The 12,962-nt window shown below is 44.0% G+C and overlaps 1 protein-coding gene across 1 annotated transcript in view; it reads left to right on the top strand.

Annotated features, from left to right (window-relative positions):
• The window catches only part of COL4A1 (collagen type IV alpha 1 chain), a 157,318-nt gene extending 144,571 nt beyond the window's left edge, over positions 1 to 12,747 (top strand). Inside the window, 4 exon segments of the mRNA XM_017868194.1 lie at positions 506 to 683; positions 6,183 to 6,297; positions 8,887 to 9,059; positions 11,264 to 12,747. Coding sequence (XP_017723683.1) covers positions 506 to 683; positions 6,183 to 6,297; positions 8,887 to 9,059; positions 11,264 to 11,345 — 548 coding nt within the window. The 3' untranslated portion in view covers positions 11,346 to 12,747.
• The last annotated feature ends 215 nt before the right edge of the window (positions 12,748 to 12,962 follow it).

Raw genomic sequence — 12,962 nt, 5'->3', positions numbered from 1 at the left:
AATGTCCACGTTATCCTGTCTGAAATTCTGTACGGCTGCTGAGCTCTGAGCTCTGCTCCTCTAGTTTAGGTCAGCAGAAAGCTACATATCTGTCCTCATTATCTTAGTCTGCCCCAGATAACCTCCACCAAACTGTGTTTTAATTTTCTCTACCTTTAACTTTTATCAGGGTTAGAATCAGCAAGCTGCTATAGAAAGAGCATCTCTGCATTTTCTGCAAAACTATTGTTAAAAGACATTGCCCGATTTGTTACTGTCCATTGTATAATGAACCGTATGTTAAGTTCCTTCTAGAATTCAGCTTTAGGAAAAGGTTTCTTTGTGCTGGTAAACTGGTTTTGTTTCCTTTCATCAAAAATGTCCTACAGAATCCTTAATAGATTTCCATTTCCGTGATTATGTTGATGACATGTTTTTGCTTGTTGTCCAGCTGAAATCCACTTTACATAGAGATAGATTGTGAATTATAAAGAGAACCTCTCACATTGTCTTCTCCCTTGTCTAGGCACGGCCGGCAGCTGCCTGCGCAAGTTCAGCACAATGCCCTTCCTGTTCTGCAATATTAACAACGTGTGCAACTTTGCATCACGAAATGACTACTCGTACTGGCTCTCCACCCCCGAGCCCATGCCCATGTCAATGGCACCCATCACGGGGGACAACATAAGACCATTTATTAGTAGGTGAGTCAAGCATTTGTAGGAACAAATGCATAATTGAAGAGGAAAAGTCTCTAGTCTGGACAAACATATTTTTTCTATTTTTCTCCAAAACATTCAATCCTTTGCCATTTAGTTTATTATTTGTGATATCTGAGTTTTGTAATAGAAATCAACCATAAAAATTATTTGACGTAAAAGTCAGTTGGCTGGGCGCAGTGGCTGGTGCCTGTAATTCCAGCACTTTGGGAGGCTGAGGCGAGAGGATCGCTTGAGCCCAGGAGTTCAAGACCAGCCTGGGCAACATGACGAGACTTCATCTCTCCAAAAAATACAAAAGTTAGCTGGGCATGGTGGCGCGAGCCTATGCTTCCAGCTACGGGGGAGGCTGAGGTGGAAGGATCACTTAAGCCTGGGATGTTGAGGCTGTAGTGAGCTGAGACCAGGCCACTGCACTCCAGCCTGAGCAACAGAGTGAGACCCTGTCTCAAAAAGAAAAAAAATAAAAGTCAGTTATTGTGTTTTAAAATTACGGTGCAGAACCATGGTGAGATAATGCCGGGCTTGCAGAGAAAATTTCTATTTTACCTCCTCACTGTGGTGGTTAGCTTTGCTCCCGTGAGCAAAGTGATGTCACTGGATTCTTCAGCCAGTGTCAGAACAGTCTTTCTCAATCTTTCTTTTTTAAAAAATAATAACTTCCCCAAGGAGCCTTTTAAGACATTGTTTTCTGAATCATCCCTGCCCCTATGAATTTTTTTAGAAATTATTTTTAATTTTGGTAAAATGCACATAACGTAAAACTTACCATCTTAATAACTTTTCAGTGTACAGTTCAGTGGCATTAAGTACATTTACATTGTTGTTTAACCATCACCACCATCCGCCTCCAGAACTTTTTCATTTTCCCAAACTCAAACTCTGTCCCTATTAAACACTGACTCCACATCCCTCCTCTGGTGACCCCAGTTCTACTTTCTGTCCCTGTGAATTTGACCCCTGTAGACACCTCATGTAAGTGGAGTCATATGATATTTTTCCTTCTGTCCCTGGCCTATTTCACTCAGCATAGTGTCCTCAGGGTTCATCTACATTACAGCGTGTGATAGGATTTCTTTCGTACTTAGGGGCCAAATAATATTTCGTTGTGTGTAGGTGCCGCGTTTTGTTGATCCATTCCTCTGTCAATGGACACTTGGGTTTTGTCCACACCTCAGCTGTTGTGAACAATGCTGCTATGAACATGGGTGTGAAAATATTTCTTTGAGAGCCTGCTTTTAATTTTTCTGGATGTATACCCAGAAGTAGAATTGTGGGATCATAGGGTAATTCTATTTTTAGTTATTTGAGAAACCTCCATGCTGTTTTCCACAGTGGCTGCACCCTTTCCATTTCTGCCACAGTGCACAGGGTTCCAGTTGCTCCACGTCCTCACCAGCACGTGTTGTTTTCTGCCTTTTTGATAGTAGCCATCCCAGTGGGTGTGAGGTGGCCCCTATGGAATTGTAGTACCGCAGACATACTATATATCTCCTCTGTTTGTGTATTGTATGTATATCTGTGCTTTATGCATTAAATTATACAGATTTATACATTTAAAAATTATATAGTAATACACACACTCCCAGTGCCACCAATTTTTGCTCCCTTGGGTGATGTTGTACCCATTGAAAATGCATGTGTTTGGCTCAGCGATTTCCCTTAAGTATTTATCCGCACTAATATCTGAAGTATGTTTTCAGACCCCAGGAGCCTCCCTGATAGGAAGTAAGATGGGAAACTGAAATTATTATGACTGAAAATAACATGACTGTCCTCTCTTTGCCTCTTTCCTTCTAATTACAAGTTTATTGCTGGCCAGGTGCAGTGGCTCATGCCTGTAATTCCAGCACTTTGGGAGGCCAAGGCAGGTGGATCACCTGAGATCAGGAGTTCAAGACCAGCCTGGCCAGCATGGTGAAATTCCATCTCTACTAAAAATAAAAAAATTAGCTGGGCGTGGTGTTGCATGCCTGTAATCCCAGCTACTCGGGAGGCTGAGGCAGGAGAATTGCTTGAACACAGCAGGCGGAGGTTACAGTGAACCAGGATCGCACCATTGCACTCCAGCCTAGGTGACAAGAACAAAACTCTGTCTCAAAAAAAAAAAAAAAAAAAGCTTATTGCTTAGAAATACTCAGAAATAATAGGAAAGTAGCCAGTGAACAAATTCATTTGACTAAGAAGCGAGTCTGTAATTTTACTTTTTATGTATTAAGATAATAAATGATAAAAAAGATTAAAAGGTTTTTATATTCCCTTTAAATAAATCAGCAGTCTTTGACTATGAAGAAAGATGTAGCAGTATCAGCTAAGAAGTGCCCTGCATTCAAGAGAAAAGGGAAAAGGAAAGCAAATGCTTGGACTCACCCCTGGAGCTCCTGCCCAGCTGCCCCAAGCTGTGCCTTTAGCCCAACTCCTTGCATTAGATGAACATGCCCTGTTTCGGGGAAGACTAGGGTTATGTGCCAGGCAGGTCCTGGCAGATCACAGTTTAGTGAGAGAGCTATGTCACGTGGGACCATGGACCAGAGGGCTGGAAGGCGCCTCCTATGTGGGAAAATCTTAGATCTTTGATCCCCTTACATTAAAATATCTACTGACCGTTTTGATTTTTTTTTTTTTTTGAACTATGAGAAAACTTATTTTATTGATCTTAAAATGGAGACTATCATTCATGACACTTCCCGAATGGCACTTTTCAGAATGCAGGCAATACTTCACCTGTGCTAGCGGCCGCCAGATATTGACTGTTCTGAGACTTTTCTTGCTCAGAACCATGTCTGATAACTAGAAGGAAAAGGAACAACTTTTGTGGGTTTCTCTTTTTAGCTTCCTTTACACAACAGGTAGAAAAAGACTATTCATTGATATGTTTCCAATTTACTTTCTTGACAACATTAACATTTGACCTGGATTCAGAGCTCCTTGACAGGAGCTCTGGCATGCCCTGGTGGTATTCCAAAAACAGGTCTCAGAGAAGCTGTGGGTTTGAGACCGGCATTGCTCTGTGATGCAGTCCTTTCAGTAAAACAGCCCTGGTCTGTGGGCACCAAGAGTCTGAGGTTTCTGTGTGTTTTAATCCTCAGACGGGCTCGTAAAACCAACTTGGAGCTGCTAAACCTTAGAGTCTAAGCAAGGGGCGCGGCATTTCCCACTTCATGTGTAATTGGACCAGAAAGTCCTGGAATGTCCCAGGACTTTACATTTCCAGAATTTTATGTCTGTTAGTTGACATCTCGAAGCTCAGCAGGAAGAGACCTTCCCAGGCGTGTACTTGAAGCCGCTGCCTTTGCATCAAGTCTGCCTCTACTTCCCTGTTGTAGAGAGGCTGCCCCTTTGTCCCTGTCTCTGAGCAGGCAGGTTTCCATGGTTACTGAACTTAGTGGTTTCCCACGACTTCTCAGGACTTACAGGTTCCTTCTCAGGTCTTCCCTTTAGGGAGGTCCGAAAGCTAAATTTTAGAAACAGCAAATGACACAAAAGCCTTCATTTTGAGCAGAAAGGGTGGCAGTTTTACTGCTTTCATCCTGATAGTAGGGCACCATTTTCTAAGTACTTTCTAGCTTTCTGCAGACAAGACTCACGACATAAATACTGATTGCTAATTGCTCTGACGAAAAGACCACTGGATTGAGAGCAAGGAGAACTGCATTTTAGTTCTGTCTTGGACGCAACTAACCCTGGCCTTAGTTTGTTCATATGCAATATGGAGAATTTGGCCGTGTGAATTTTAAGGAATCAGACAGCCCTTTAAGCCTGCAATGGGGCAGGGCCACCCTCTCTATAAACCCTTGAATCCCTCAGCCCAGAGACAGTCTGAAAAAGACAAAACCCTTCCCTCCAGGCTGTATTTCTAGGTCTCGTGTCTAGCAAACAGATGGTGGCAGATGTATGAGGCCAATTTCAGTCACTGTTGTTTAAGTGAACCTTTTAATTCATCTGCATTTGGGTGAATAAAATAGAAAATTGCACACACCACACATACACACGTACACACACGCACATGTCCATGGAAAATCAAATGACTCATTCAGCCCTATTCCCCCTTCTGATCCACTTTCATGCAAATGTCCCAGTATAACTAGGTGTAATTATTAACACCGTTTATAGTCATTTATCAGCATTGTTAACACTCTGTTCATTTTGTGACTCGAATGTAATTATTCACTGTTGGTGTTTAATTTTTTTTAAAAACAAAGCATTATCCCACCATCAAGGGTTCCCTTCATTGAGAGGGTCTTAGTCAGAGCACTGTGCCGTTTTAATGTATTTCTGGTGCAGTCCCAAGCCTGAGCTGAATCAGCCTGGCTTGGGAGGCATCCTGTCCTTGGGAGGGTCCTCTGGGGGTCACTTCAGCTGCAGTGGATGCTGATGGCCTCAGACCTTGGGCAGCTGAGCCAAGGGGGCAGACCAGAAAACAAGTTTCCCGCAAGAGGCCCATGTGGACATGCAGCCTCAAGTTCATTAAAGCATGCAGTATTTGTCTTAGTTACTCAGCTCACTAAGTGCATTTCTTACACTAAAGATTATTCATGGCTTCAAACAAACTGTTGCATTCCAGAAGGAGTAGCTCTTGGATTTCACCAGCATTTTTTCTGAAGCATTTATTGTGCTTGTGGAAATACATACTCATTGTCGAAAGATTGGAAAACACTCAAATGCCCAAAGAAGAAAAGCCGCCTGTAACCCCAGCCCCTCCGGGAGAGCCACTGTTAGAGCTTTGCCTTCCTGTTTTTCCCTTCTACAAGACAGACAGTTAAATAACTCGTGTTGGATCTATTTTTTAAACAATTTTTTAGAGGCAGGCCTCGCTTTGTTGCCCAGGTCGTAGAGCAGTGGCACACAGGCAGGCCGAACGTAGCTCCCTGCAGCCTTGAACTCCTGGCCTCAGGCAGTCCTTCTGCCTCAGCCTCCCGAGTAGCCGGGAGTACAGGCCTGTGTCCTGCTTGAATTTTTTTTTTTTTTTTTTGGAGATGGAGTTTCACTCTTGTTGCCCAGGCTAGAGTGCATTGACACGATCTCGGCTCACTGCAACCTCCACCTCCCAGGTTCAAGCGATTCTGCTGCCTCAGCCTCCTGAGTAGCTGGGATTACAGGCATGTGCCACCACGCCCGGCTAATTTTTTGTATTTTTAGTAGAGACAGGGTTTCTCCATGTTGGTCAGGCTGGACTTGAACTCCTGACCTCAGATGATCCGCCTGCCTTGGCCTCCCAAAGTGCTGGGATTATAGACATCAGCCACTGCACCCGGCCATCCTGCTCTATTTTTGAATTGAATGTTTTAATCCTGAGACAGGCTTATAATACCAACAGGGAGGTGCCAAATCTCAGAGTCTAAGCAATGGGCACGTTTCCCACTTAATATGTAATTGGACCAGAAAGACTGAGTGAGGGCGTTGAGTGTTGGTAATGGGGCAGTGCATGAACGGTGGCCTCTGCCCTGCACCCTGCTGTGCTGAGTGTCTCTGCTCCACTTCCAGGTGTGCTGTGTGTGAGGCGCCCGCCATGGTGATGGCCGTGCACAGTCAGACCATTCAGATCCCACCGTGCCCCAGCGGGTGGTCCTCGCTGTGGATCGGCTACTCTTTTGTGATGGTAAGTGTCTGGGGAGACGCTGTGTATCCTGGGAAGAGCCCCACTTGCGCCTCATAGTTGCCTTTGTCTGGTGCCTCCACACCTCGGGGTTCTCTGCATCTCGCTGCTTAAGCCCCTCCTTCTTCCTCCAACCGACCCCTTCCAAAGCATGCCTGGAAGCCTGGCCTGCTCTGCCTGGTGACAGCAGGGGTCTCCAGCACCAGCCAGAACACTCCTCTGCTCAGAGCCAAGGTAGCTGGGATGAGCATCTTCTTGGAAATGCAGGCCCAGGCCTCTGCTTCCCTGTGGCTGCTCCACTCAGGTGCTCTACAGCTCTGTTCCAGCACCAGCAATATAAACAGCTTCTCTATACAACCTGCTTCTCCATACAACCAGCTTCTCTATATGAGCAGCTTCTCTACATGACCACCTTCTCTATGTGAACAGCTTCTGTATGTGACCAGTTTCTCCATATGAGCAGCTTCTCTATATAACCAGCTTCTTCATGTGACCAGCTTCTCTATATGACCAGCTTCTCTACACAAAGTGGAGGCCTCTTTCAGGGAAAGGAGGAAGAGAGCCTGTACATGGGGAGTACACATTCTACTACAACACGAACGAGCTGGAAAGCAGAAGCTTGAGTTAGGGAGAGAACACCTGAGGGCTGGCTGTGGCCCCCACGAAGGCTCTTCTGGGCCGGTGCTGCCTGGGACCCTTCCCACAGAGCAAGGACTGCTCTCCTAGCCCCAGGGCTTCCTTTCCCCACAAAAGTCAATTGAAACAGAAAACAAGGCCCCTGTTTGATACGCTCATTGTAGCTTGTTTTATTCTGTTACCTCAGTTGGCAGTATTGATTAAATATATACAAGTCGTGAACTTGTAAGGTCAGAGTTATCCCGGAATTTGCCAATTCCCAGTAAACGACTCTACACACACATCTGCATCATCACTGGAAAACCTAATCCCATCTTCACACTGTCAGGAATGGGCGAGTTGTACATTTGACCCACAGATGAACATTATTTATTATCTGACTGACAGGGAACAGGGCTTCATAGCTATTTTCTTCTGTAAATTATTCCAATTGTAGAAAAAATTGGCAGGAAAGCATTCTTTTTAATGTTTGAGTGAGGACGCTGAGCGGAGATAACAAGATAACTCATGGGTGGTGTGGCGTCTGCCCTGCACCCCAGCCATGTGGAGGGTCTGCTTCACCTTCCGGATGTGCTGTGTGCGAGGTGCCCACCATTGCGATTTCCTTCTACTGGATTTTTCTTGTGCTTTTCTACGCATTTTTCCAAGTGTAGAAAAGTTGGCAGGAAAGCAATTTTTAAAATGTTTGTGCACATATACAAGTTTGATTGTATGATTTGCTGGGTTGATTGTACTGCAGTTAGACTCTTCATGTTGTACCACCACCACCAGATTAACAGGTTCCAATAATTTGAAGTGCTGCATTGTAACTACTTTATCAAGAGAGCCAAAAAGGTTGAACATGCAGTATAGAGAAATCAGGACACTAACAATGATATAAGCATGCCATTTTCATTAAAAGGTCGATTGGATTTGCCACTCCATAACTATAAGAAATAGTGGAATCTCAGTGTGTCAGGGAAAGTCCGGAGCTGCATTGAGGAACCACAGAAAAGCCGTTGTCACCCCAAACCCTTGTCCGGGTGTCACAAAGACCTGAAACAGTGATTGCCCATAATTTCTCGAAATCAGGAGCAAACAAAAATAATGACGTTCTGGAGAACAGTGTCTTCCAGCACCTCCTCTGAGTTCTCAGGACGATGGCTCTGGTCTGGAGGTCCCTGTCCTTGCCTCTGCTCTGCCTTGAAGCTGTGTGATCCTGATCAGATCCCAGAATGTCCTCATCTGGGAATCAGTGGAGTTAGCCTTATCCTCAAAGGTCCCTTGTGTCTCCAGAATTCCAGAGTTCACATTCCCCATATCTGAAATAATAGTCATGGGGATCTGTCATAATGTCTTAGTCAAGGTTGTATGTCATTCATTTTAAGGTCTTGATTTCTGAGTACAGGAAGGTCCTACTTAAACCTGCTAGACCAAAATGCAATTTGATGAAGTTATGGTAGTAGCTATTTTTTTCTCTTACTCTTGTTTCTCTCTCTTTTTAAAGAAAAAAAAATTGAATGATTATTCTTTACCTTAAGATAAATAGCATCTAATATAGCAAATACAGGAATGCCTTTGTAAAATCTGATTCCACATCAGTTGTTTGCAACATTATTTGAACATTTTGGCTATCGTCTCATGCCCCACGTTAGAATGGGTTGGCGTGTTTCAAATCTAATACATAGTGAGCTCTTCTTTAAACTCGAATAAAGCTGGGCTGGTCATCTATTTGGGGAGCAGCCGTTGGATGATCCCTGGGGCCATGTTGAGCACTATGGGGCCCCAGCCATGCAGGCACTGGCTTGCTGGCCAGCCCGAGAATTTGGGCACAGAGTGTGTCTTGTGGTGACCACATGAGGCTGCAGTGTGTGGCTTTCCAGAGGGAACACCCTGGCGCCTTCCTGGGAAGGATCGATCTCTCGCCCGGTGTTTGAGGAGGGAACCTCTGACTCACGGCTTGCGTCTGTTCTGCAGCACACCAGCGCTGGTGCAGAAGGCTCTGGCCAAGCCCTGGCATCCCCTGGCTCCTGTCTGGAGGAGTTTAGAAGTGCGCCATTCATCGAGTGTCACGGCCGTGGGACCTGTAATTACTACGCAAATGCTTACAGCTTTTGGCTCGCCACCATAGAGAGGAGCGAGATGTTCAAGTAAGTGGGAGCGCAGCTTTTTTGCAGGGTGCTGGCCCCTTTGTGACTTTATTTTTTAATCATCCACGATCCATAACGTCTTCCAAAGCAAAGTCTCGAAGAACAAGTGTAACGAACATTTGATGCTGTTCGACATGGGCAGATCGCCGAGACGATTTTCAAAGGCAGACCTTGAGTCGTAGGTTTAATTTTTTCATATACTGAAGAACCGTGAAAGGAAAAGGTCACTTTCCATTTTTTCTAGGTGAATGTACTAAAATGTAATCAAAGCAACTGAAATCTCCAAACAGAGCATGTTTGAAATACAGTATATTTAATAATCCCGGGGAAAAGAAGTGAGCAGCATTCATTTTCATGCCATTTATAACACCGATCGTAATGTACCCTTGGTGTAAGTTCTGAGTGACTTCACAAGGTATTTTTTTAGACTTGTGCAAATAAAAATTAATTTCAGCACAAATTCAGCTGAAATTGAGAGGGAAGACCCTTCCTTTTCCATGACCCAAATCTCACTTTTAAAATGACTGTCCCAAGTGGCTACTAACCTTGCTGGAGTTGACTGGGAGCCGGGCCAGTTCCCGAAGGCCAGGAGCGCATAATGAACCCTCTATCCGGAGCCCCAGCTACAGCCCTGCTGGGGCCAATGCAGGAGGCTGACGGAGCTGGCACAGCTGCTTACTGTTCGTTTCCAAAACAAGTGCTTCTCACCCCTGGAGATAAGCCTTTCATCTTCACCTTTTTGGAGAGAATCGTATGGAACTCTGCTATGATCCTGTCTCTCTCTCTCTTTTTTTTTTTTTGAGACGGAGTCTTGCTCTGTCGCCCAGGCTGGAGTGCAGTGTCCGAATCTCAGCTCACTGCAAGCTCCACCTCCCGGGTTTACGCCATTCTCCTACCTCAGCCTCCCGAGTAGCTGGGACTACAGGCGCCCGCCACCTCGCCCGGCTAGTTTTTTTGTATTTTTTAGTAGAGACGGAGTTTCACCGTGTTAGCCAGGATGGTCTCGATCTGCTGACCTCGTGATCTGCCCGTCTCGGCCTCCCAAAGTGCTGGGATTACAGGCTTGAGCCACCGCGCCCGGCCGATCCTGTCTCTTTCTAGCTTAGATAGTAAGAGACAGGACAACATACTCACTCCTCTAATTCATTACTCATCCAAAAAGTGCCACGTGCCTAACTGGTGGTTTATTGGAGCCTTTCAAGGCACTGGAAACTTGACATCAATGCTGCAGATATAGTTTAGCCATTCGCTACCAAAATGAGCACACTTTGTTCATGCCTCAGCCCCTGTAGTGTCCTCTTATAGGGTTGATAGGTAATGATGAGATTTTTTTTTTTTAACCAGCAGCCTGATACAATAAACTAAAATGTTTTCCCAAAGCAAATTAGGTAAGATCCCATTAATTTAAATAATAAACTTGAGGGTACTGGAATTTGTACCAAACGTTGCTCAAACAAGCAGCCTCAATTTTAGGATGAGGCACTCTCATAAATGGCTATTTTAATTTTATTTTTTATTTTTTTAAATTTTAATAGAATTTTCTCAGTACCAATTTTAGTTCAGATTTTACCTTTTCAACAATCAAAATAATGCAGAGTTTCTAAGCTTGAGAAACATTTGGGACATTAAATGTCTTTCCCTCTTTTTGGCCTCAAAGCAGACCACAGAAATCCTTCAAAAGTTATAAAAGTATTTCGAGGTCTAGGGAATTACTCCAGATTTATTACTCATCACATCATTCCACAAATATTTAATGAACACTTACTGTGTGTGTAAAGTGTTGCAGAGAAGAATAAGGTCTTCTTCTTACCTTGGAGGAGTTTATGATCTAATGGAGGAGAAAGGACGAAGAATGAAATGGTAGTACAAGGAGGCAGGGTGGGCACAGAGGGGGATGGCCAAGGCTTCGGAGCCAGACCGATGTGGCGGGACTTCAGCTGTGCCCTAAGGGGCTGTGGGCACTGGGGCAGGTGTTAGGGCCTGGGTGTGCAGATGGTAGGTAACCCTCAGTGTTCTGTGTGCCCTGCACCCAGCACATGCCTGCTCATGGTAAGGTGGACAGCAGTCACTGGATGGTACCAGGTTGGGGCCTGATGCCAGGGGCTGGGCCGACCCCTTAGACATTTCTGAGCAGGGCAGGACTGCCATGTTTCTGATGTGTTGTGAAATGATGGCCAATGGTCTGTCTCTGTGTTGTATTTTAGGAAGCCCACGCCGTCCACCTTGAAGGCAGGGGAGCTGCGCACACACGTCAGCCGCTGCCAAGTCTGTATGAGAAGAACATAATGAAGCCTGAGTCAGCTAATGTCACAACATGGTGCTACTTCTTCTTCTTTTTGTTAACAGCAACGAACCCTAGAAATATATCCTGTGTACCTCACTGTCCAGTATGAAAACCGTAAAGTGCCTTATAGGAATTTGCGTAACTAACACACCCTGCTTCATTGACCTCTACTTGCTGAAGGAGAAAAAGACAGCGATAAGCTTTCAATAGTGGCATACCAAATGGCACTTTTGATGAAATAAAATATCAATATTTTCTGCAATCCAATGCACTGATGTGTGAAGTGAGAACTCCATCAGAAAACCAAAGGGTGCTAGGAGGTGTGGGTGCCTTCCATACTGTTTGCCCATTTTCATTCTTGTATTATAATTAATTTTCTACCCCCAGAGATAAATGTTTGTTTATATCACTGTCTAGCTGTTTCAAAATTTAGGTCCCTTGGTCTGTACAAATAATAGCAATGTAAAAATGGTTTTTTGAACCTCCAAATGGAATTACAGACTCAGTAGCCATATCTTCCAACCCCCAAATATAAATTTCTGTCTTTCTGCTATGTGTGGTACTATGCAGCTGCTTTTGCAGAAATCACAATTTTCCTGTGGAATAAAGATGGTCCAAAAATAGTCGAAAATTAAATATATATATATATATTAGTAATTTATATAGATGTCAGCAATTAGGCAGATCAAGGTTTAGTTTAACTTCCACTGTTAAAATAAAGCTTACATAGTTTTCTTCCTTTGAAAGACTGTGCTGTCCTTTAACGTAGGTTTATAAAGACTAGGATATTGAATGTGAAACATCCGTTTTCATTGTTCCCTTCTAAACCAAAAATTATGTATTGCCAAAACCAAGCCCAGGTTCATGAATATGGTGTCTATTATAGTGAAACATGTACTTTGAGCTTATTGTTTTTATTCTGTATTAAATATTTTCAGGGTTTTAAACACTAATCACAAACTGAATGACTTGACTTCAAAAGCAGCAACCTTAAAGGCCGTCATTTCATTAGTATTCCTCATTCTGCATCCCGGCTTGACAAACAGCTCTGTTGGATCGCAGTATCAGTATTTTCACACGTAAGCACATTGGGGCCATTTCCGTGGTTTGTCATGAGCTGTGTTCACAGACCTCAGCAGGGCATCGCATGGACCGCAGGAGGGCAGATTCGGACCACTAGGCCTGAAATGACAGTTCACTAAAAGTCTCCAAAACATTTTTAAGACTACTAAGGCCTTTTATGTAATTTCTTTAAATGTGTATTTCTTAAGAATTCAAATTTGTAATAAAACTATTTGTATAAAAATTAAGCTTTTATTAATTTGTTGCTAGTATTGCCACAGACGCATTAAAAGAAACTTACTGCACAAGCTGCTAATAAATTTGTAAGCTTTGCATACCTTAGATCATTTTTATTTTGCACTTCTTCCAAATGAGAGTCACAGACTGGGGGTGATTTATAGTGACTACAACAAGGAAAAAAAGATTGGTGTTCTCCATCTCTTCCTCTTTCGTCGCCTCCTCACTCCCTCCTTTGCATCCTTCCATCTGTCCCCCAAGACAGCTGTCATCCATCTCTCCATCCATCTATTCATTCACTGTATAAATGCCACTTCCCA

The sequence above is a fragment of the Rhinopithecus bieti genome, unplaced genomic scaffold (genome assembly GCF_001698545.2).
Source record: "Rhinopithecus bieti isolate Rb0 unplaced genomic scaffold, ASM169854v2 scaffold_3734, whole genome shotgun sequence".
In the NCBI taxonomy this organism is placed as follows: Eukaryota; Metazoa; Chordata; class Mammalia; order Primates; family Cercopithecidae; genus Rhinopithecus; species Rhinopithecus bieti.
The sequence above is the reverse complement of the archived record's forward strand: the minus strand, read 5'-3'. Positions and strand labels throughout refer to the sequence as shown.